The sequence below is a fragment of the Silurus aristotelis genome (genome assembly GCF_946808225.1).
Source record: "Silurus aristotelis genome assembly, chromosome: 5".
NCBI lineage: Eukaryota > Metazoa > Chordata > Actinopteri > Siluriformes > Siluridae > Silurus > Silurus aristotelis.
In genome coordinates this window covers 22797931-22823101 of record NC_139578.1, presented here as the reverse complement: position 1 = coordinate 22823101, position 25171 = coordinate 22797931, and the positions used below count along the sequence as shown (strand labels likewise).

At 36.6% G+C, this 25171-nt stretch overlaps 1 protein-coding gene across 1 annotated transcript; it reads right to left on the bottom strand.

Annotated features, from left to right (window-relative positions):
• Positions 1 to 3421: 3421 nt before the first annotated feature.
• Positions 3422 to 5630, bottom strand: tmem256 (transmembrane protein 256). The gene is made up of 4 exons (XM_083543135.1): positions 5463 to 5630; positions 5193 to 5230; positions 4526 to 4606; positions 3422 to 4390 (listed from the first exon to the last, which is right to left on the bottom strand). The coding sequence occupies exons 1-4, from the start codon at positions 5542 to 5544 to the stop codon at positions 4247 to 4249; spliced, it is 345 nt and encodes a 114-aa protein (XP_083399261.1). The 5' UTR covers positions 5545 to 5630; the 3' UTR covers positions 3422 to 4246.
• Positions 5631 to 25171: the final 19541 nt, after the last annotated feature.

The following is a 25171-nucleotide window of genomic DNA, read 5'->3' as shown; positions in this document are numbered from 1 at the left end:
CAACAATAGTAGAAAATACAAACATTTTTGAAACTCCTTCTGTGAACAGCTATACAAACTTTCGACTTTTATTGTACATTAGTGGGCATTCACTTCATGAACAAACTTTTATCCTGAAAACTAAATAACAGCTAAATCTGACATGTATTTTCACCATAATATCTTTCTCAGTTAAATACCTCTGAGGATATGTAGTATCAGTAGCACAAGGGTAAAATAGACTGAATGAGCTTTGTTGAATTGAGCTTCGTATACGGCAGTGTATCTTTTACACAATTTCTATAACGTTCCCAGCAAGTTATAGACAATATTTCACCAGGCCATGTAATGGGATTTAATAATGGATTTTGATAAGTTGGAAATGCAAAATCTCATATGGCATTTATAAATTTTTGATCAATGTTTATTACAAAGTATAAATCTAAGTAGATGTTAGATGTTAATGAGAAACAGGGTATGAGAGCAGATAGAACGCTGGAGAGATATGCTTAGAGATCCTAATTACTTGCAGCATTATTATATAATATAATTATCAGATAAAGAGCCTTATCTAAACTAAAGGCTGAGGCAAGAAATTTATTGGTATGAGTGAGATGGTCACTATACTATATGATATATAATGTTTTTGGCAAAGGGATTTGGGTATTTTAAATAAATAAACACACAATTACAGAATGGGTACATCCAATACATTCAAAAGCATTTCACTGCATGTCTTACCCTGTATGTATGTGTATGTGACAAATAAAATTTGATTTGATTCCTTTTAACAAAGTGAAACCCAAACATCCAGCTAAATAACTGTAAATGTTTCTAATTAATGTGATCCCCAGTGTTGTCCAATATGTATTTTATATATGGTTTAACCATTTTTTACTAACATGTTGTTTTGTCTCAAACGTTCATTCATTCAACTATTTACTAATAACGGCACCTTTGTTTCATCTCTACCTAAAAATTACAGCATTTTAGTCTTTTAGTTTAGGTCTAGCTCTTAGGTCTAGGTCTTTCAGTTCCTTATCTGTACACTGTGCTCAAACAGATCAGGTTCCAAAGTCTCAACTTTCATGCTAATACAGCAGCCAACTCTGTCAAACCTGTCATCTTGTAGATCACTAATCAGACTTACTCTGATGTGCTTTGCATTCTGGAACATTGCATTTTTTTTTTTTGTCCCTTGGATTTTTCATTAATATAACATTGAACAGCACTGAAAATAGTTAAATAGTAAAATAAAAAAGTAATAGAAAATAGTTTGCTCTTTTTAGGAGCTAAAGCCAAATACAGCACCAAGAGAGTTTTTGAGTTGTCTTTTAATAGTGAAGTGTGTGTGTGTGTGTGTGTGTGTGTGTTTATATAAGTATTCAGATCCAGTGTCATTCCTACTTGGACAGGTACTATAAAAAAATCAGTTGCGCAAGCTCAGTTGCGCTCTAAGCTCAGCATTAGACATTTACTCATTTATTGCACTGAGGTTCACTCAAAGTGTCAAAGTCCTGACCTGAATCCTATTTAGATGCTGTGGCATGACCTTGAAAAGGCGGTTCATGCTCGAAATCCCTCCAATGTGGCATAGATGAGTAAACCAAAATTTCTCCACAGTGTTTCAAAATAATTTTCTGTAACGTAGGAGTGAATAGGACAGCTTATCTTTTTGGTCATCTTTGAATATAAAGAAAAGGAAACAAAAAATCCCCACTAAGTCTAAAGGCAATTGCTGGGCAATAAATGGATGTGAAAACACAAACTTATGCACAGCAATTTTCTGTTTTATCCTAATGGGAGAAGCTGAAATAAGAAGATGCAGATGTGCAGGACTGATCAAGCATGAATCTTCTTCTTCTTTTGGCTTCTCCCAGTCAAAATAGTCTAACTCTAACCTTTTAGAGTTCAATCTGCAAATACCAATGACTGAACAAATGTTGAGGTGACATGGTGGGGCAGTGGGTAGCATTTCTGCCTCACAGCTCCAGTGTCTCAGGTCTGTGTTGAGTTTTGCTGCCCCTTAGAATCCAATTAAAATTGAGTTTCAAGTAAACATGATTTCTGTTTTAATCTGAATAAAGGTAAGCATGTTTGTGAAATTCTTGTTTGTGCTAATCGCACACGCAGTACAGATGTCGATATGGAGCATTCCTTTAAAGAAATGTGTGTGTGAAAAGGACATGGTAGATAAAAGAGGGACAGGTGAAATGCAATTAGCGATATCTTCCGTGCACTCTGCTGCACTACGCTGGACGGCAGTTCAGCTACAAGCACCTCAGCCACCACTCTAATTACCCACAATGCTGTGGCTCGGCTCTTAGCTCTAGCACACAGAGATAACGCGAGCCGAATAACAGAGCGACCGCGAGGCTGTGTCGAGGTGCCAGGCACATAGGACAAACACTTTTGCAGTGCAAACATTTCCAAACTACTAAGGGAAGACAGATGAGAGAGACAAGGCACTTCATGGTCTGTAAAAGCATAGCAGGACTCCTGGAGCAGAGAGACATGCTAGGCCCTTATCGATTTTAACAAGGAGACAATGATCTGACTCTGGTAATGAGTGGGTGGTATAATTCCTGAACTACCAAAATGTCAGGGCAGAAAGGGGGGTAAAAAAAAAAAAAAGCAGGGAAAAAAAAAAACCCAATCAAAACAGCCTCCATGTACAAGTTCTATAAGTCTCGCCTAACACCGAGATCCTCAGGAGACCTCACTTCCAAATTAGGCCCAATTAAATGTGACAGTGACATTTACAATCATTTTAAAATGCATTAAGATCAGCTGAGACCCTTATTTTCAAGATAGATGTCCTATTTGTGCTGGGAAGTGTGTGCTCTCCCACAGGCCCAGTGCAGTGTGGACTCAAGTGGCTTTGATTGCTTGACCCCGATTTGTGCAGTGGCACTAATAGTACCAATTAATGAGGGTTTTATGAGTGACTATCAGGGTTCATTGTAGCATGCAGTGTCTATATGAAACGCAATGCAACCGAACCACCACCTTTTTTTTTTTTTTTTATCCTTATGAGCCAGGTCTTGCAAACTGAGCCGGAGATTTATTAGGCAATTTTCTAAAAGGTCCCCAAATCCGGTGCTCGGCATAAAGTCAGGGATTCAGGATTTAGTGCTTCTATAGATTTCTCTCTTCATTTGAATACAGAAAAGTCGGAACGCTGGCCGCTTTGAAACCAGCGCTGACAGTAATGGACAGCTTTGTGCTATTTTACTTACAAGCTCAATCCCCGAAGGGTTATTGAGACATCTCAGCGCTGACCTGTAGAATTTATTCACCAAGCCTTCTCCTCCACAATATCGGAAGGTCAATCTGGCAATCACTTTCTCAGACAGATTTATTTTACAACCTGAGAAATAAAGGTGCTAAATCACAATTTTTAAAAGCACACGTACTCTGACTTTGCTGCACATCACCAGCCTTAGTGCTCAAATACAATTTATTTATTTATTTATTTGATTTAATATGTTCTGATGATTTTTGGACATTTATAAATGGAACATTTCTGAAATCAAGATCGCATACAGGAGCCAAAGTATCCACAACTGAACAACACAAAAAAACCTCACACTTCCTGGATAATCCATAATAGAGAAATTAACAAGTAAATTTCAAGATTATATGACTTAGTGGTTCACAGGCATCGAATTGGCCGTTCATGATTAGGGGATAAAAGCAAAAAGACTGTAGAAGATATTCTGTTGTTTTTATAAAATCACAATACATTTCTGAACTAAGTTCTAGCTGGAATGCAGCCAACAGTGGAAAGTAATATGATATTATTCAAAAACATGAATGAAGATAGTGCGGCCATGTCCTGGATATGGAACCACTCTAGGACTACAAATGAAAGTGGTTCAAATTGGATTGTAAAGATCAGATTTGCAGCTCTGGGAAAAAAAAAAATATATAAATCAAATAAAAAACGTACGTCACTCTCACAGGCAAAAAATAAAAATATGATTTGTGCCACTCCGGAACGTGAACACAGCTGATGTCTTCTGTCACGCGGAGAGATGTTTCTGTATAAAGGAATTTTCTTGTGTAAAAATAGTGATTCTGAACCTTTATCATCATCTTACAGGTGTGACTGAAAAACTCCACCCTCTATTCTGCATCTTCAGCTCTTAACACTCTGTTTTAACACTCCCCTGTCAGAAAGCAATTGTCAACAATCAAAAGGCTGTGCAAAAAAGAAAATGAAAAGAAAAAGAAAAGAAAAAGAAAAGAAAAGAAAGGTCAGAGCTCAGACAGCCATGGCAAGCCAGCCGACAATGAAAAGCACACCGCCGATGGGTGCCAGTTTGCTGAAGGAGGGATCACCCGTTAAAGCCTGGTGGTAGAGAGGACCACAGAAGCAGCCCATGCCTGTCAGGAGAATTGCTCCAGCCTAGAAACACAAAGCCAACTTTACAAATAGACATGCTTTTTTACAGTCTTCTGAATGTCTTACAAGGTAAATGTGTGTAGATTTATATAAAACAGCTCGAGTATTATATGTGGTACATGTAATAAAAATGCTTACCAGAGCAGGCTTCCTGCACCGAGATGCTCCTAAAAGAGCCAGACTGTGGTAGAAATGGTAGGTGTTGGCAGTGCTGTAGAGCTGAGATAAAGATTTCATACTTTAGTAAGGAGCATAAAATTAGTGAGACAGATGTTTCAGAAAAAGATCCCATAAGCGTGTTAAAAATGTGTAGCATGCCACCACCGTCATTATTTTCCTGGACCACTAAGTGATCAACCAAATGTACAAACTTATCTTTACTGTTAAAGACTCGCCCATGGCAGAAAAAATATGAACTGTTAAAACACTGACACTGGAGACTCCTTCCATCAGTAGTAAAAACTCCTTCTAACAGTAGTAAAACATCTTGCAGAAAAACTCAGCAGGTCGATGATTTAGTGCTATTTTCATTTGTCTTCATTTGTATAGCGCTTTCAACAATGGACTTTACACAGATAAAGAGGTTATAAAATATGAATTTATGTTAGTGCCTATTCATCGATTTCTAATAATCCAAGCCAGTGGCAATTGTGGCAAGGAAGAACTCAATGAGATGGAATGAGGAAAAAACCCTGAGAGTAATATAAATTTTATATTATTATAGAATTATTATAGAAAAAAGCCGGAAATGTAAGAATGCTGTAGTATTGTGTAGATCCTTGGACTGCCTAGTAAGTATACACACCTCTTTCTGGTACTCATCTCTGTTACTCAGCCTGAACCCTACAAGAAAAATGATAGAAGTTTAATGTACAGAGGGATTCATCAAATTTACATTCATTACACTGGAAATATATTAGCATTAGACATTTACTCATTTATTGCACTGAGGTTCACTCAAAGTGTCAAGTTAAGTTTGTTATTAATGTCAGTGATTTGACAGTGAACCAGTGCCTCTCCTAAAGACTGTCAAGTAAACTGGAAAAAAATCGATTTATGGAGAAAATTTGCTCACCATGAGCCCCATAAGCGCCGGCGGTGACCGCCAGAGCCCCGCTCAAGGCTGCTAACCTCTGCACCGCTAACGACGCGCTCATGTTTCTGTAGCACAATAACACCAGCAGGAACAGGTGATATTCACGAGACTGAACACTTCCTGCATCGACTTCCGCGTTGAGTCAAAATGACGAATCAGGACGCGGGTTCTGGTCACGTGACCGCACTAATCTGCATTCGACTCAAAGGAGTGACGTCTTAACCAAGTCGCTGTCTCCAGACTCCATACTGTACTCAGGACATGGATTATTCAGGCTAATAAATTATTAATAATTAATAGACTGATTAGTATAGAGAAGGTTATCAATATTTTCTGACTGATAATTTTTTCATGTATAATTATACGTGATTATGTTTTCAATATTTGATTTGTAATTTATTTATTTTATTACATGTACATAAATGGAAGGGGTTTTATTTTTTTGTAATAAATTCTTTTTTGTAAAAATATTCCTTTCATTTTAGCATTATATTATTATCATCATTATTAATACATTTACAGCATTTGGGAGGCACTATTATAAAGAACAACGTACATTTATATCATTCATACAACTGTGCAGCTATGAGTTTAAGTCCAATACATTAACTACTAATCTACCACCTTACATTATTTATACCATTATTATCAGTAGTGTAAAGTGTGAAAAGCTCTTCCTTACTGTACTTAAGTATTTTTTTTTTAACCTACTTTCTAGTTTTACTGTATATCAAAAATATAAACAACTCTCTACTCAGGTACATTTATGATATGCACTTTTTAATCCACTATATTTTAATTGACAATGTCTGTTACCATTTACCATGTTGAAGAGGCCGTTGTGTTGATCTTGGTTAATGCAGTGTTGATTTGTTTTTTTTAGGAAATAAAACCTCACAAATCAACTGTTTTTGGCTTTTCACTAACATGTGTTTTGGTGTTGAGGATTAATGCATCTCTGAGCCTACATTCAATATGAGTAAAATACTCAAGTACTGTTAAAATTTAGGCACTCTTAGACTTTAACTCAAGTCAGATTTGAATTAGTGACTTTTAATTTGTAATAAAGTACATTTTGCAGTACATTTACTCAAGTATGATTTTCAGGTACTCAATGCACCTCTGAGTGTTATTATAACATTGTATGCTTTGTTTGCTTATTTATTGTACATTAGTCTATTTGCAGTTTCCAGTCATATACATGTGTCTGTATTGTTACATTGTCTGTATGCATATGGAATCCACATCCTGTCTGCTCACATGAAAAACAAAACAAAAAAACATTCCAGACAATCTGTTATTATCAAATAAATATTGAGTGTTTTTGTGAGTCTTTAGGAAGATACAGTATGAAAAGCTTATATAGCTGGTAAAAAAAGAAAGAAAGCAATAAAGGTATGCATGGTTATCGGTTATTTCGGGCCCCAAGTAATCAAGTTGTTTTCTACTCAGTACATTGATATTTACTCTCTTGTTTAATTTATTTTTAGAATAAACAGGTTACTGAAGATGAATGAGAACTGACAGGGGAAAAAGAAAAGAGTGAAAAATTCAGCCACTTAGTCTAGACAGGAGCAGAGCTATTATAGCCGAAATAAAGAGACTAAAAACATAAAATACATTTAGGGTCAAGTTTACAACCATAACCCCACACAACTCTCCCTAAAAGGTTGCTGAAGCCACCAGGAATTGATCGAAAAACTAAACATTTACAAAAAGAAGTTGCTTTGTCTGAAGATAATTCAGTGAATTAATTACTTAGCCTTTCCCCTGAGTAATAAAAGCAGTGATAAATCTAAGAGATTCCCAATTGTTTCAAACTCTGACTGCGAACCTGCATGACCCCAATTCACTGTTTAAAATATCACAGGCATTTCATCTAGCTCAAAACTACATAATTCATGTGCACTCTAAATTATATGAATGTGGTATTGTGAATTATTAATAATCTGCCATTTCACAGACACACACACACACACACACACACACACACACACACACACACACACACACACACACACACACACACACACACACACACACACACACACACACAAAATATTATTATCCTCTTGCTTTTGGCTTGGAGGCTTGCTTTGAAATAGGGAGTGAAATATTTTATATATAGAACAATTCTTGTGCAAATTTATGCACCTGCTTCTGGTTTCAGGTATTATCTTGAAATAATCTTAGGCACCTCAGTTGCAATCCACTTTTGGACTTACATCCCATTTCTGAGATGTCTATATGTCATTATATGTCATTTGCACAGTTACACTATGTACACTGGGGATTGGAATGCTTGTAATGAGGTTTAGATTCTTACTGATAGGGTTGTATGTGTATTTTTAAAAGCAAAACCAGGAATGAATATATTTCGAGGTCACAAACGGAGCATCTAAATAGTGAAAACCACTTTACTATGTTGTGTAATATCATCTTTAATACATGGCTTCTAGTATGTGCTTTAAGAATTCTTTTAATATGATATGGCTTTATTATGATATAATGACATGGTGTGTTGACCAGCATCTTCAGCACATCTTCGTTCACCATTCCAAGGCTAAACCAAGAAGTAATTTTACTATTTAAATTCATCCCTTGGATGGGATTTAAGTGTATTTGACAGTGTTCCATCCTTTAATGCTGAGCTCTGTGTGGAGTTTCTGTACATGCTCTCCATGTGTCTATGGGATCCTTTCATGTAATAAAGTCAGTTCAGTAATGGCATAATGTGGACCAATTAGACATTCTGCAAACAGAAAGTTGACCCACACATACTTAGCTAAGCATGCTTTTTTATACATTTGATACTTTATTGTTTGGTTGATATGCCAGCCTTTGTTTGTTTATTTAATTCGGAATCTCACCAGTTCAGTCTACAGCTGCAAGAGAGTGATGTTAGAGATTCCAGTGGGGGGCACTGTTTTTCTACCAGCACAAACACACCTGCCTTATTTATAGACTAAAACGGTATCTGGGGTGACACAGTAAATCCGTAATGCTTTTAAAATTCACTCATAAAATGAGTTCATGATTAATAGGTTTTAATTACCGTCCCATTAAAGAACAGCCTGTTAGTCGATCCTGGAGCAGCTCCTGCTTCTCTATCATTTCTTACTCAAACACATACTCTTCCACGCAGAGGTGGGAAGTAATGAGGTACAAATACTTCGTGACTGTACTTTATCAGATTTTTTTTCTGGTATCAGTTTTTTTTCTTACATTTTCTTCACTATTTAACTTTTTACTTTCACTCAATTAAATTTTTTGTTTAACAAATATCTGTAATATCTACTTATAAAATTGTTAAATCAGCCTCGTTACTTTAGTTTGAATCTATTTGGTGACATGATCAATATTTTTTCTTCTTACTGCACCCAATTTTCAGCCCATCAACCCATTTCTTTTCATTGTGCGGCTTTTTCAATCTAACACTGGTGTATAATTTCCTGGCTCTCACACACCACAGACGTAGACTAGTTTACGAAGCAACCAATGAGCAGGCAGAAGGCAACAAGAAGTCTGGGGTTAATGTGGATGAGACAGAGGGAGTCAGTGATGTGAACCTGACTGAGAACAGAGACATTCCTGATCACCTGATCATCATCATCTTTTCTCTGCTTGTGTTCTATACGGTGGTTGTTCTGCCTGGATACATTCATTAGGTAACAAACAATTTTAATATATTAATATGATGTGAGGTAGTACATGTAGTACTAGATAAAAGCACTAGATAGTACTAGATAAAACAGGTAGTAGTAATGGCTACATTTTTTTTTTACTTTTTAGAGTCTTTCAAAACATGGGTATTCTGTATTTCTACTTAAGTGGAAATTGTGCGTACTTTTGCCATCTCTGCTTACATGCATGCTTCCATGCTCGAGTTCTGCTTAATGCTGATATGTGAGAATCTGAGCCAAAGCACTTTGCTGTCATTTATTTATATTTTGCTGCTCCTTTTTTTAATTGCTTCTTGGGGTTGCTGGTGTAAAAATCCATGCAAAAGAGTACATTTAAAGTAAATAAAGGGAAGTGTTAGCTTAGTGGTTAAGACTCTGGGTTATTGATCTAAAGGTCAGGGATTCAACCCCAGTATTGCCAAAGCTGCTGTTCTTGCATCATGTCTGACCCCAGCTTCCTAACATAGCTGGAATATGTGGAAAAAGACTTTCACTGAGCTGTAACCTACATGTGACAAGTCTAAAACACCTTACATTTTATTTACATCTGTATCATTGGGTGGGTCTTTTAATATCCTTCAAATGGACATTAGTTTTAGATAACAGCCTCTTGCATTTTCAGTTCCACATATTACTTTGTACTGTGAGTGAAAGGTGGTGGATAACAAAGTTCTGAATTTCTAAAAAAACCAACTAATTATTTCAAGGGTAGTAATCATCCATTTTAATTTAGAACATCTGTCTTTTTTTCTGTGCTTTGGGAAAAACAAACCTTTTTAACCGCACTTACTGTGTCATGCCATGTTACTGGTAAACAATTAAATAAGAGCCACTTGACATCTGAAAATTAAAATAATGAAAAAGAAACTGGCCCAAAATCAAGACCTTGCAGCTCTTAGAAAGGCATTTTCTTACTCATAAACTTGCAATATGTGAAAACTGGTTGTTTCAGCTTGTGATGCGTCTCACTGTCCTGCAGATAACCATTTATTCTAGAATACAGGATGTTATGGAAAACGGTGCCTGATGTTCATATAACACATCTACCATTTTAAATCTTTAGAGGACAAATACAATATATTATTGTGAAAGTCCAGTATTTTTTCATTTTAGATTCTGTTTGAATATACTATGTATAGAATAAAACATGGTGGGTGCAAACATTTATTTTTACTCTTTTATACTATTTTTTCTTTAAAAAATTATAGTCTATATGAGTTATTTTCTTAGATTTTGTATGATGAAACAGATTACTTCCTTTTATCACTTACTATAAACAAGTGTAATGTAACAGCAAGAAACAATCATTTCCTCACCTGCCTCTCTTGTACTTTCTCTCTTGAATTTATTAAGCAGGCTGGTACTGAGAACTTGTAGATTTCTTTGCAAAAAAAACCTTGCCATATCAACAATCACAAATATTTTGTACTTTTTATGTAGAGTGCACACTATAAAAGCCCCTGTGTGAGTTACAAAAAAAGGGTGTATGTATGTATGTATGTATATATATGTGTATATATATATATATATATATATATATATATATATATATATATATATATATATATATATATATATATATATATACGTATATATATATATATATATATATATATATATATATATATATATATATATATATATATATATGTATATATGTATATATATATATGTATATATGTATATATATATATATATATATATATATATATATATATATATATATATATATATATATATATATATATATATGTATATATATACACACACACACACACACACACACACACAGTGAGGAAAATAAGTATTTGAACACCCTGCTATTTTGCAAGTTCTTCCACTTAGAAATCATGAAGGGGTCTGAAATTGTCATCGTAGGTGCATGTCCACTGTGAGAGACATAATCTAAAAAAAAAAATCCAGAAATCACAATATATGATTTTTAAACTATTTATTTGTATGATACAGCTGCAAATAAGTATTTGAACACCTGTCTATCAGCTAGAATTCTGACCCTCAAAGACCTGTTAGTCTTCCTTTAAAATGTCCACCTCCACTACATTTATTAGCCCAAATTAGATGCACCTGTTTGAGGTCGTTAGCTGCATAAAGACACCTGTCCACCCCATACAATCAGTAAGAATCCAACTACTAACATGGCCAAGACCAAAGAGCTGTCCAAAGACACTAAAGACAAAATTGTACACCTCCACAAGGCTGGAAAGGGCTACGGGGAAATTGCCAAGCAGCTTGGTGAAAAAAGGTCCACTGTTGGAGCAATCATTAGAAAATGAAAGAAGCTAAACATGACTGTCAATCTCCCTCGGACTGGGGCTCCATGCAAGATCTCACCTCGTGGGGTCTCAATGATCCTGAGGAAGGTGAGAAATCAGCCCAGAACTACACTGGAGGAGCTGGTCAATGACCTGAAAAGAGCTGGGAGCACCGTTTCCAAGGTTACTGTTGGTAATACACTAAGACGTCATGGTTTGAAATCATGCATGGCACGGAAGGTTCCCCTGCTTAAACCACCATATGTCCAGGCACGTCTTAAGTTTGCCAGTGACCATTTGGATGATCCAGAGGAGTCATGGGAGAAAGTCATGTGGTCAGATGCGACCAAAATAGAACTTTTGGGTCATAATTTCACTAAACGTGTTTGGAGGAAGAAGAATTATGAGTACCATCCCAAGAACACCATCCCTACTGTGAAGCATGGGGGTGGTAGCATCATGCTTTGGGGGTGTTTTTCTGCACATGGGACAGGGCAACTGCACTGTATTAAGAAGAGGATGACCGGGGCCATGTATTGCGAGATTTTGGGGAACAACCTCCTTCCCTCAGTTAGAGCATTAAAGATGGGTCGAGGCTGGGTCTTCCAACACGACAATGACCCGACGCACACAGCCAGGATAACCAAGCAGTGGCTCTGTAAGAAGCATATCATGGTTCTGGCGTGGCCTAGCCAGTCTCCAGACCTAAACCCAATAGAGAATCTTTGGAGGGAGCTCAAACTCCGTGTTTCTCAGCGACAGGCCAGAAACCTAATTGATCTAGAGAAGATCTGTGTGGAGGAGTGGGCCAAAATCCCTCCTGCAGTGTGTGCAAACCTGGTGAAAAACTACAGGAAACGTTTGACCTCAAACAAATGCTACTGTACCAAATATTAACATTGACTTTCTCAGGTGTTCAAATACTTATTTGCAGCTGTATCATACAAACAAATAGTTTAAAAATCATATATTGTGATTTCTGGATTTTTTTTTTAGATTATGTCTCTCACAGTGGACATGCACCTACGATAACAATTTCAGACCCCGCCATGATTTCTAAGTGGGAGAACTTGCAAAATAGCAGGGTGTTCAAATACTTATTTTCCTCACTGTATATATATATATATATATATATATATATATATATATATATATATATATATATATATATATATATATATATATATATATATATTCGAACAGACACATTTATATATACTGTAATATATAATAGAAAATAGAAAATCAACACTTCAGCTGAATCAGATTTAAAAATTCAACAATACTGTGGTATAAATCAAATCTTTTCCACTGCCATTTGTGTAACAATAAACTGGTTAGATAACACTGTATACAATGTTTTACATGATGTCCTACTACACTATTTGACCTTAGGCTCCTCTGGAAACATGGAGCTTCAATAAAACATCAGAGACTGAGCTTTATCAGGTTTGGCAAGCAGGAGGTCTGTACTCTCATTATGGAGAAGCTTCCAGCAGAGACAACCATCAAATAAGTTACGTAGGAGACTACACAAGGAAATCTGACTTTTAGTGATGAGTTTGCAGATCAGCCAGCTCGTAGGATATGAAATAATGATAAGTAGCTGATGTCTATAATTTGACAGTAGAGTTGTATTTGTAATGATCATGTGCTTAATCTTCTAATCTTGCTTGCTGAGGCGAGGCGTACTGAGGTGGATAAATTATCAGTGGAGGAGCATGTGGAAAGGCAGATCATGGTAAATATATACAGTGGTCTGGTCTTATACTAGTACCTCTAATAGTAGACGTGCAAATGTGGATAAGAGATAAAATATAGATTACAGCAAAGATGTGATTTTCTGTAGTTTGTGATGATCACTTACAGTAGAAGGAACACATAGCTGGAATTTGAATGTAGATAACTGGATAAAAATTTTCATCCATGACCTTTACTAGTGATTTCCTAATCCCATGTTTGAGCTGGTATAAAAAGAGACCTATAGCAAGGAGAACTAATGTATGGGTTCATTAAGCTCATCTGCATCTCCCCTTCAAAGGCAATCAATACAAACTGACAGTCACTGGTCATTGTTTTAAATTCCCCCCACTGAACAGCCCTGTCTGCTCCATTCAGCCACTCTGAATGCTGTTTGAGCAAAATAGATACACTTCCTTTAGTGTTTCCTCTACAGCCTCGCTCATTACCAGACTGACACATCTTACCTTACATTCTTCTACTTAATCTCCTGTGTAAGGAGAGGTTGTTGCCAAGGCTGTGATTTCTAACTATTCATTTAGCCTTGATAAGCTGTAAGGAATTGTCATTTAGGTAATGGAATCCAAATACCAGTTCTGGAATCATGTGTCAGGAAACAAGGCTCAGATAGAAGGATCTGGCTCTGTTGCTACAGCGATTTGTGTTTGCAGTGTGCGGCACAGGGTCTCTGCAGCGATGACGCGCTATCACTAAGCAGCTCTTTCTGGGGTTCAGAGAATATTTGGGTGGTTGCTAGGTGATGTTCGGTGCTGTCTCCAAGAACTGCTCTCAGACAGTCACGTCTTCTTTCACTTTCCCCTATTTCTCTATTTCTTTTTATCTTTGATGCTGTTTCTTAGAGGTCATCAACTCCATCTAATAAACTAAGATTCATTGCTTTCCCCGATGCCATCCTTATGAATAATGACTTCCCAATGTAGCTTATTTTAACTATCGTAGCATGGAGATCAATGTGCATGGATTTTTCCGTAATGATCGAATGAGCTGGTGGTGGGAGAATCCTAAGAGGTGAACCTCAAGTTCAACTGCTACTTCTTGAGCAAGGTGTTAAAATAATTTGCAAAATAATATTTTTTTAAAAGTGATTCATTGCTCTTGGCTCTCACTCATGACTTCTATTAGCAAGGTTAATTGTAAGAGGATTAGGACTGTACTGGCCTTAGGGGCTGCTAGACTCTCTTTAAGAAGATATGGTTAAAACACGATTGTAGTTAAGATTCAAAATGTCTTTTTCAATGCATGCATAAACACCCAGGGGCCAGTTTATTAGGTAAACCCACCATAGACAGTTCATCTGATACACAGTATGTCATCATTACCGGTCCACCATTGGTCCAACTACTACTGGACCACCATTAATCAAATATTATTTGGATCATTCTGCCAGATAATAGCAACAAAAACAAGCTAGTGGCAGGACGTGATTACCTTCACAGTGCACCAATATGGTATGTAGACAAAATGGCAAGTCGCTGTGGTTACATGGTAATAAACTGGTAGAGAAGATTATATATACTCAAGTGTGAAACAATGCACATACAGATCCTAGACACAAATGTCTGCACCCTTAAGTAGTGTTTTTGTTGCACAACTCAGCCACACCAACAAATCTGTAGCATATACAGTAATGTAGCTGCATAAAAAGTTGCTGGACAAATATGAGCAAAAATATGTTGGATGCCATTGTGGCTGAGTTTCACTAACAAAAAACAGCACACTGTGCAAAAGTCTTTAATAGCCACCCTGATTTTCATTATTATGATTATGAAGTGATCACAAATTGTTTTTTATATTGTCAAAATTATTTTCTGTAAAACTTACCAGCCAATTCCCATATAAAAACCTGCACAGTTTACCTTAAACTACTTAAACTACTTAAACTATTCTTAAAACACAAAGGGTTGTCACAGCAAATATCGACTTTTTGTATTTCATTACTGTTTCTTTCTCTTTATAATACACACTTTTTGATGGAAAAGATTTATTTTGATTATTTTTATGGAGATCTGTTTTTTTTTTTTTTTTTTTTACAGAATTTCTTTCCATGTGTCCTTTGCACATGTCTTTCTCATTAAACCCCAAATAAGAAAAAAAATAATTTAACCAAAATATTACAAATGTGGATGATTCCTTGATTAAAGTGAAATTACTCATAAAAGATAGTTGATTACATTTTTACATATTTCATTGTGCAAATGATTCTATAGTAGTGAGTGTAGATTTTTTATTGTAGACAAAAAGCTGGTCTCTTGTCACTATATTTAAAAATAGCAGAATTCCACAAAACCAGTACCTCTCAACTCACGGTTGAGAGATGTGTTAAGACAAACCTTGTTTAGTGATGAAGAAGTTTTCAGATATCTTCAATAATCATAATAATAATAATAATAATAATAATAATAATAATAATAATAAGAAGAAGAAGAAGAAGAAGAAGAAGAAGAGGAAGAAGAAGAAGAAGAAGGACATTTTGTTTTTTTGTATACTGTACCGTGCATCTCAAGACTTGTGGTGTCACACTCTAATCAGCTAATTAAAACCAAACACCCGCAAAGGTTTTTCTGAGCCTTTAAATGGTGTCTCAGTCTGGTTGAGGCTACACAATCATTGGGGAAGACTGCTGACTTGACAGTTGTCCAGAAGACGATCATTGTCACTCTGCACATGGAGGGTAAGATACAAAAGGTAATCGCTAAAGAAGCTGCTGTTCACAGACTGCTGTATCCAAGCACATTAATGGAAAGTTGAATGAAAGAAAAAAATGTGGTAAAAAAAGGTGAAACTAAGCCCATTCAAGAACTTGTTGGAGATTCACAAAGAGTGGACTGCAGCTGGAGTTAGTGCTTCAAGATCCACCACGCACAGACGTATTCATAGGCTACAACTGAAGCATTCCTTGTGTCAAGCCACTCCTGAACCAGAGACAAAATCAGAGGTGTCTTACCTGGGCAAAGAAATAATAGGACTGGACTGTTGCTCAGTGGGCCAAAGTCGTCTTTTCAGATGAATTATTTCAGATTTATGGAGATGCTGATTTCATTTTCCAGCAGGATTTGGCACCTGCCCACACTGCCAAAAGCACCAAAGGTTGGTTAAATGACCATGATGTTGGTGTGCTTGACTGGCCAGCAAACTCACCAGACCTGAACCCAATTGAAAATCTATAGGGTATTGTCAAGAGGATAATGAGAAACAAAAGGCCAAAAAATGCAAATGAGCTGAAGGCCACTTTCAAAGAAACCTGGGCTTCCATACCACCTCAGCAGTGCCACATTCTGATCACCTCCATGCCACACCGAATAGAAGCAGTAATTAAAGCAAAAGGAGCCCCTACCAAGTATTAAGTACACCTACAGCAAATAAGCATACTTTCCAGAGGCTAACAATTCACTAAAAATGTTTTTTGATTAGTCTTATAAAGTATTAAAATCATATAAAGTAAAAAAAAATCTTATTTATTTGCTAAAATAAATCAGCTTTTTAATGATATTCTAATTTATTGAGATGCACCTGTATATATAATAATAATAATAATAATAATAATAATAATAATAATAATAATAATAATAATAATAATAACAATAATAAAAATAATAATGATAATAATAATTATTATAATTTATTGCCTTGTTAAATAGACAAACAGAAACAAAAAGCATACCAATAAAGACTACACTCTCTTATTATATATTTGACTATTACAGACAATAGAATGAACAAAGAGGGTTGAAGGGGAGAGCTGACCAACAGGTTTGTCCTGGCTTGAGGAAAAATGATGACTTGCAGGAAATTATACATCTTACATTTTCCTGCCAGTGGGAAGAGTGTCACAATCAATCATTCAGTCTTTTTTTCTACTCATTTACAGCTGCATGTTTGCTCTCCATCCATCCATTTGACTATCCATCAACCCTATACAACCCGGCATTCATTCATCCATCCATCCTCTCATTCATCCTTCAATACATCCAGCCAATCCATCCAATCCTCCACAGCTATCCATCTGTTCATTTATTTGTACATTATTACATCTACTATCTATCTATAGTACCTTCCAAAACCAATCACCCATGCAGCCATCTTTACAATATTTATCTAGATATATATTTCTACCCTCCATCAACCAACCTAGATCTATCTATCTATTTATCTATCTATCTATCTATCTATCTATCTATCTATCTATCTATCTATCTATCTATCTATCTATCTATCTATCTATCTATCTATCTATCTATCTATCTATCTATCTATCTATCTATCTATCTATCTATCCATCCATCCATCCATCCATCCATCCATCCATCCATCCATCCATCCATCCATCCAGATGTTGGTAGTTACAATTTATAAAAGCCATACTTTTTTGGTTGATAAAGGTTTATGTATTATTACATTCCATCTGACAGCAGTGTCTCAGTAAATATCTGGATTAGAGTTTTGCATATTCTCTCTATGTACACTCAGGTTAACACTGGACTCTCTAGTTTCAACATGTTTGTAGCAATAGATGTCTACACCTAGATGTTCCAGGGAAAACTTCAGATCCACGGTGACCATGCCCTGGATAATGCAGCTAATAAAGTGGAACAAGGAAATATATGCAATTCTCAGCATCAGTGTTATCATGGACAAACTGTATTTCTGCCTAAACCACGCAAAGTACAACAAAGTAAGACCTTAACATTTGCAAAACAAAGACATTTAACTTTCAATAATTAAATGTACAGTATATACACAGCTGTTAACAATAGCCTAGTTTGTTTAAAATAAAAGCATGTCTCTGTGAAACTATAAACGCTGAAATGATTTACATTGCTATTAAACTCCAGTACCAGCGCTCAGCTTCACTTACCATTCTTATTATGTATAATCTAAGTCAAAGATGTTGAGTACCATTTAACACCTGCATACATTCACCTGCCTATTTGTATTATTTTATGATTTATAGACCATGGTGACTCTTGTTGCTCATTTCCCTATGCTAAATGCATGATTTGTCATTCTTCATGTCTCCCTAATATTCTGGCATGATCAGTTCCCATGCACTTTAAAGCATATCAGTAAACAAACACAAAGTTACAAGCCAAATAAGAACTAATGCCGACAAATAAATGTAAATAAATTAGTATTTATTATAATAAATAAGTATATATTATATAAACCCGATTCCAAAAATGTTGGGACACTGTACAAATTGTGAATAAAAAAGGAATGCAATAATTTACAAATCTCATAAACTTATATTTTATTCACAATAGAATATAGATAAAATATCAAATGTTGAAAGTGAGGCTTTTTGAAATGTCATGCCAAATATTTGCTCATTTTGGATTTCATAAGAGCTACACATTTGAAAAAAGTTGGGACAGGTAGCAAAAAGTTAAATGTACATATAAGGAACAGCTGGTGGACCAATTTGCAACTTATTAGGTCAATTGGCAACATGATTGGGTATAAAAAGAGCCTCTCAGAATGGCAGTGTCTCTCAGAAGTCAAGATGGGCAGAGAATCACCAATTCCCCCAATACTGTTGACCAATAGTGGAGCAAAATCAGAAAGGAGTTTCTCAGAGAAAAATTGGAAAGAGTTTGAAGTTATCATCATCTACAGTACATAATAACATCCAAAGATTCAGAGAATCTGGAAGAATCTCTGTGCGTAAGGGTCAAGACCGGAAAACCATACTGGATGCCGGTGATCTTCGGGCCCTTAGACGGCACTGCATCACATACAGGAATGCTACTGTAATAGAAATCACAACATGGGTTAAGGAATACTTCCAGAAAACCTTTTCGGTGAACACAATCCAACGTGCCATTCGCCGTTGCCGAGTTAAACTCTATAGGTCAAAAAAGACGCCATATCTAAACATGATCCAGAAGTGCAGGCGTTTTCTCTGGGCCAAAGATCGTTTAAAATGAACTGTGGCAAAGTGGAAAACTGTTCTGTGGTCAGACGAATCAAAATTTGAAGTTCTTTTTGGGAAAACTGGGACGCCATGTCATCCGGACTAAAGAGGATAAGGACAACCCAAGTTGTTATCAGCGCTCAGTTCAGAAGCCTACATCTGTGATGGTATTGCATGAGTGCATGTGGCATGGGCAGCTTACACATCTGGAAAGGTACCATCAATGCTGAAAGATAAATCCAAGTTCTAGAACAACATATGCTCCCATCCAGATGTCGTCTCTTTCAGGGAAGACCTTGTATTTTCCAACATGACAATGCCAAGTACAACATCATGGCTGCGTAGAAGAAGGATCCGGGTACTGAAATGGCCAGCCTGCAGTCCAGATCTTTCACCCATAGAAAACATCATAAAGAGGAAGATGCGACAAAGAAGACCTAAGACAGTTGAGCAACTAGAAACCTGTATTACACAAGAATGGGACAATATTCCTATTCCTAAACTTGAGCAACTTGTCTCCTCAGTACCCAGATGTTTGCAGACTGTTATATGAAGAAGAGGGGATGCCACACAGTGGTAAACATTGCCTTGTCACAACTTTTTTGAGCTGTGTTGATGTCAAGAAATTTTAAATCAACTTATTTTTCCCTTAAAATGATAGATTTTCTCAGTTTAAACATTTGATGTGTCATCTATATTGTATTCTAAATAAAATATTGAAATTGGAAACTTCCACATCATTGCATTCTGTTTTTATTCACAATTTGTTCAGTGTCCCAACTTTTTTGGAATCGGGTTTGTAATACTAGAGTCAGCACAACATGTTTGAGACCAGAGCATGTCAGTTTGATAATCTGTACATTTGCCAAGAATTTTGGACTAAGATTGTATAAAAGTGTTTGTGTTCTTGGACAATAATGTCACCTTTCACACAGACTAGCTTACGTGATGCTCAAGGAGACATGAGGTGAAGAGTGAACTCCAGGTAGCGTTGCATAAGATAGAAAACAAATAATAAAATTTGCAACACATGTAGAGCACAATAAAATAGAATGGGGACAGTGGTGACAGAGCTAACCATAGCAACTGGCCTTAGTGTGGGCGTGTATCAAACTGGCCTCAATTCAAGCTTCAAATACATGTGCGAGGGAGCAGTACTACGTGTCCTTCGATGCATCATTACAGACTGAGAGCTCCCTTCAAGAAAATAATGAAACATCTACACTTTTCTCATGCAGAGATTTTTTACAAGCCGCATGTCATGAATAAAACATCAACCACAGGGTTTCATTCTCAGTGGAACAGAACACACACAAACGCACACACGCACACACACACACACACACAACTTTGAGCTCTATCCATAACTATTATGTATAGTCGGTACAGAAGAACAGTGTGAGAAATAACTATAGAGTAACACTCATTCTACCTCACATTTTGCTCTATTCTTCATGTAAACTGCAATTTTAGACACCAGACACCTTCATTACCTGCTGTGGGAAGAAGAACTTTGTCCCAAACTCTGGCTGTAATATTAAAAACTGTCCTGTGCTCATACCAGGATTCATATTTACAACATATTAATTTTGAACACACAATACATTTGGCTGATGTCTTTTGAGTCCTTTCTGGCTGATCAAATAAAGAACACCACAGTGTTCACACCACTTGATCCATGTTCATGTTGGATCTGCAGATTATCCCAGACACACAGGGCATGATGTATAAAAATTTCCTAAATGGAAAACTTTCACTTTCTGTTTTCTAATACGTGCATTCTTGTGTAACATTTAAATTGCTTCTCAAATGTATTCCCTTGTTTCATGCTTTCTTTTCTTACTACGCCATGTCTCATCTTTCTAGTCTCTTTTCCAGGGAGGGTAGGTGGGCACAATTACTGCTCGTCTCCTTAAGCTTCTCCAGCTGAGTCGATGTACTCCATACCAGTGCCCAGGGCTCAGATGACATCGGTTGACAGCAGATGCCAAGGGAGTGTGAGACTGTGAACACACACACGCTACATCCCATTAGTACCAAACTTAGCAATCTGTCTCTGATCACACGGATGAAAGATAGCAAGAGAGTGAGAGAAGAGAGAGAAAAGAGAGAGAGAAAGAGGGAGAAAGAAGCAGAGAAATGGCAGTCTTTGTTGCCCCCGGCGACCGCCTGTGTTCCTCTGCCAGTGCCAGGTGGTAGCCATACACAGATGCCCGTTCACTCGAATGGCAGCGGATTGACACAGAGGTCACTGCTTTTTAATTAAGCAGAGCAAAAACATTTGCTTGCTCTGTCAGACATCCCAGGAAGTCCTGAGGTGCTTTTTAATGCACTTGCACCACTTAGATTTCTTACTTTGCTACACTGGAATTTCTCCTGCAGCCTTAAACTGTAGTTGCCAGCAGAATGTTATTAACAGTTCTCTGTTGGCTAGAATGAACCTCTAACTGAGTGCATTTATCCCGAACACATTTATCCCTGCTTGCATTTATCCCCTGAACACATTTTTCCCTGCTCCACTGCTTGGCCTTATGCAAGTAGGTGAAAAACCCATTCCATGACACAATACTTTATGTAATTCAATTTACCGTAGAGCATAAAGATTCGAAAGAAGGGTTGAACTCATGGTTGCTCTCTAGAATCTGATTTATGAAACTTGGCCTGAAAATAATGTATTAGTCTGTATGCATGTTCAGTTTAAGACTGGGTTCTTTATTATCACTAGAGGATTATAATTTTACACATATGAATTCCAGGAAAAGGCATGGTGCTCCAGGATCAGAGATTCAGTACTGAGACTCAGCTGAATTTCAGATATTGTTTTGCCTTTTATGCAGTATTTTGTGACACTGGCTGCAGATGCACTGTGACCTAAATCATACACGATTTCTGCTTTGTGCATCTTTTAGCAAATTAGGTGACAACGTTCTTTTATCATTATTATGTTTTATTAAATTATTATATAGCACAGCAATGTTCTTCGGTTTTCTGTAACTGCATAGTTATGATGAAGTTCTTCCTGCAAGGCAAATCACAGGTTTATATTATTTTGCTCATTCTAGTGCCTATTGTTTCTATAGAAACAGCTCATTCATATGGACTTTATGCCAGATGCTCTACTGAATCTTTCTGCAAGTAGACATTTAAAAAAAAAATGCATGGATGTATGAAGACAGTGCTTTGAGGTGCTTTAAGCTTTCTGCCATGGGAAATTGTTTGAGGCAGAGGACTCTGCACTTTCTGATTTCTCAGTAACATGTACAAACCCAATTTTCATTTTAACAGCCAGAGAGTGAGAGACAGAGAGATAGAGAGAGAGAGAGATAGATAGAGAGAGAGAGAGAGAGAGAGAGAGAGAGAGAGAGAGAGAGAGAGAGAGAGAGAGAGAGAGAGGTGAAGACGCTGACGTGGGAACTTGTTTTTAGCCACTAGAACGCACGTGTTAACAGAATTGTGATTCAAAGATGTTTCAGAGCATTATGAGTGCTTATAGATAGATAAGATTTATGATTTTTTTTAGATGATAGAAAAAAATTTAAATCTAAGCTAGACACTTGTTTAGAATTAATTTCCATTAAAGCCCCAGGTGCACAAGACCTTAACATGATATAGCATTTTGGCAGATATGCACTATAATTCTGCAGCATTTATTTCATTAACTGCTTTATCCTGGAGCCGTCCCCAGCAACACTGGATGCGAGTATACCATCCCAGTCTGTCACAATGCCCCATTCACACACATATTCACACACTCAATTCAATTCCGTTCACTTTATTGCATTTTTAACAAAGAAAATGCAAAGGGTTTCCCAGTGATGAGAACCAGAAATAGGGCACAAAGCTAGATCAGAGAGGTCCTGAGAGCCGAAGTAGTCAGGGCAAACTCATTCACACCTAAGGGCAGGTTTTTTTTAGTATAGCTTCCAGCATGTTTTAGAAGGTAGGTAGAAACTGGAAACCCAGAAGAAATCCCAAGTGAAAAGTCCACACAGACAGTAGCCCAAGAGCAAGCTCAAATCAGAGACTGTGGAGGTGTGAAGGAGCAACACAACCTGCAGCTCTTGAGGTATTTCAATGAAGAAAAAGTCTCCTTTCAGAAATCAGTGTTTGTGTGTGTGTCATGTTATATGATTAAGATTAAGATATGAGAAAGCCAAAATTGATATATACAGTATATATATATATATATATATATATATATATATATATATATATATATATATATATATATATATATATATATATATATATTTTTTTTAGTTTATTAGATTTTACATATATTTCTTTATAATACAGAATACTTTTATATTTATTTAATATGTTAATGTAATAACAGTGAATCAGAAAATAATTTAATACGTTTATGTTTCTCTTTCTGGATGTAATGTACACGTGTATCTGCTTATCCAATCAGCCAATCATCTAACAGCAGCACAATGCATAAAACATTTTTCAAATCATGCTCACTGTAGATTCCTGTTTTTGGCTGACAAAGGTAAAAACCAATGTGTTCATCTGCTGATACAGTCCATCTGCATTTTCAGTTGATTTGCTGTACACCATAAGTGTACAGTGCAGTTATTCAAGTTACTGTAGCCTTTCTATCAGCTTAAACCAGTCGCAAACCCCAATGCTTTTTCTTATGTTTTCTGCAACCTTTTTTTAGAGCCTGGTGTGTATAAAGAGTTTTCAGCAGTTTCTGAAAATTGAAAACTGTACAGTTTCTAGACAATATTACTTGAAGGTCTTGACTTGTATCTGTATGATTTTCTGCACTACACTGGCTGATTGGATAACTGCACGAACTCAGCAGGTGTACATGTGTCCCTAATAAAGTGGCCAATCAGTGTATGTGTTAAGAACCATGAATTTCCTTTTGAGAAAAGTTAATGGAACATGTTAACATTAGCTGTTGAAAATGTTATTCGAATCATTTCCTGCACTTGGATTTGGCCTGTTTGTGATCTTCTTAAAGAACCTCACTGTTTGTCACCAAGCCAACAATTTGGATTTATGTCACAGGTTTTGCTAACTATGACTTAGCACACAAAATCACATAGCACTCAACGCCATCTGCATCCTGCTGTCTAGACTGAAAGTGGTTTGACACCAGCGCCTGCCTCTGTCTGATGTTCTTAGTGGTGACAGGTGTCATGGTACAGTTCAGATGCAGCTTTGGAGACACTGAGGCAGTGGCTGTCAGCTTGGCTTTATAATAAACAAAAGTGCTATCAGCAAGGCATTAAAAGATTTCCCTCAGCTTTGCTGAAGGATAGGGAGTGTTCTTCGGTTTCACGATTTTGTCGAACAGCCAAACATGGCCTCCTGTCGTGTGAAAAGGGATTTTGTCCTATATGGGAATAGCAAGGTGTAAATCTGCTGTGTTTGGTGTTATGAGTCGCTTGCATGTGTGTGTTTCTGTGTGTGTGTGTGTGTGTGTGTGTGTGTGTGTGTGTGTGTGTGTGTGTGTGTGTGTGTGTGTGTGTTAGCTGATATGTAGGTGGTTTAAGGTGTGATTGTGGTGAATGTGGCGATAGAGGTGTGGGAATGAGTTCAGTATCAGGCTAGGTGTTGGAATAAAAAAGAGAATAAGTGTTTCTTTGTATGAAATGAAACGGTTAACGCTTTCACAGAATCCAATCTCAGTCAATATGACATTTTTAACCACCTAATGTACATGGTATGGTATTGTACATAAACTGTGTATACATATTTTAGGTGAATTCATTTACATAAAAAAAAAATGCTATATGAAGTCTAATTTTGTTGCCATAAAGCAGAAGGCACTCATTTGTTAAAGATGGCTTTAGATCTTGAGCTACCTGCTATAGCGCTCTGACCTCAATCGTATTAAACACCTCTGGGATTAATTGGAATGCTGACTGCACCCCAGGCCTCCTCACCCTACATCAGTGTCTGACTTAACCAAAAGCACACTCCAAAATCTAGTGGAGCATCTTCCCAGAAGTGTGGAGTTTATTATAGCAGCAAATGGGGACTAAATGTGGAATGTGATGTTCAAAAAGCATATATGAATCTGTTTTTGGTGTTTAAAAGTCG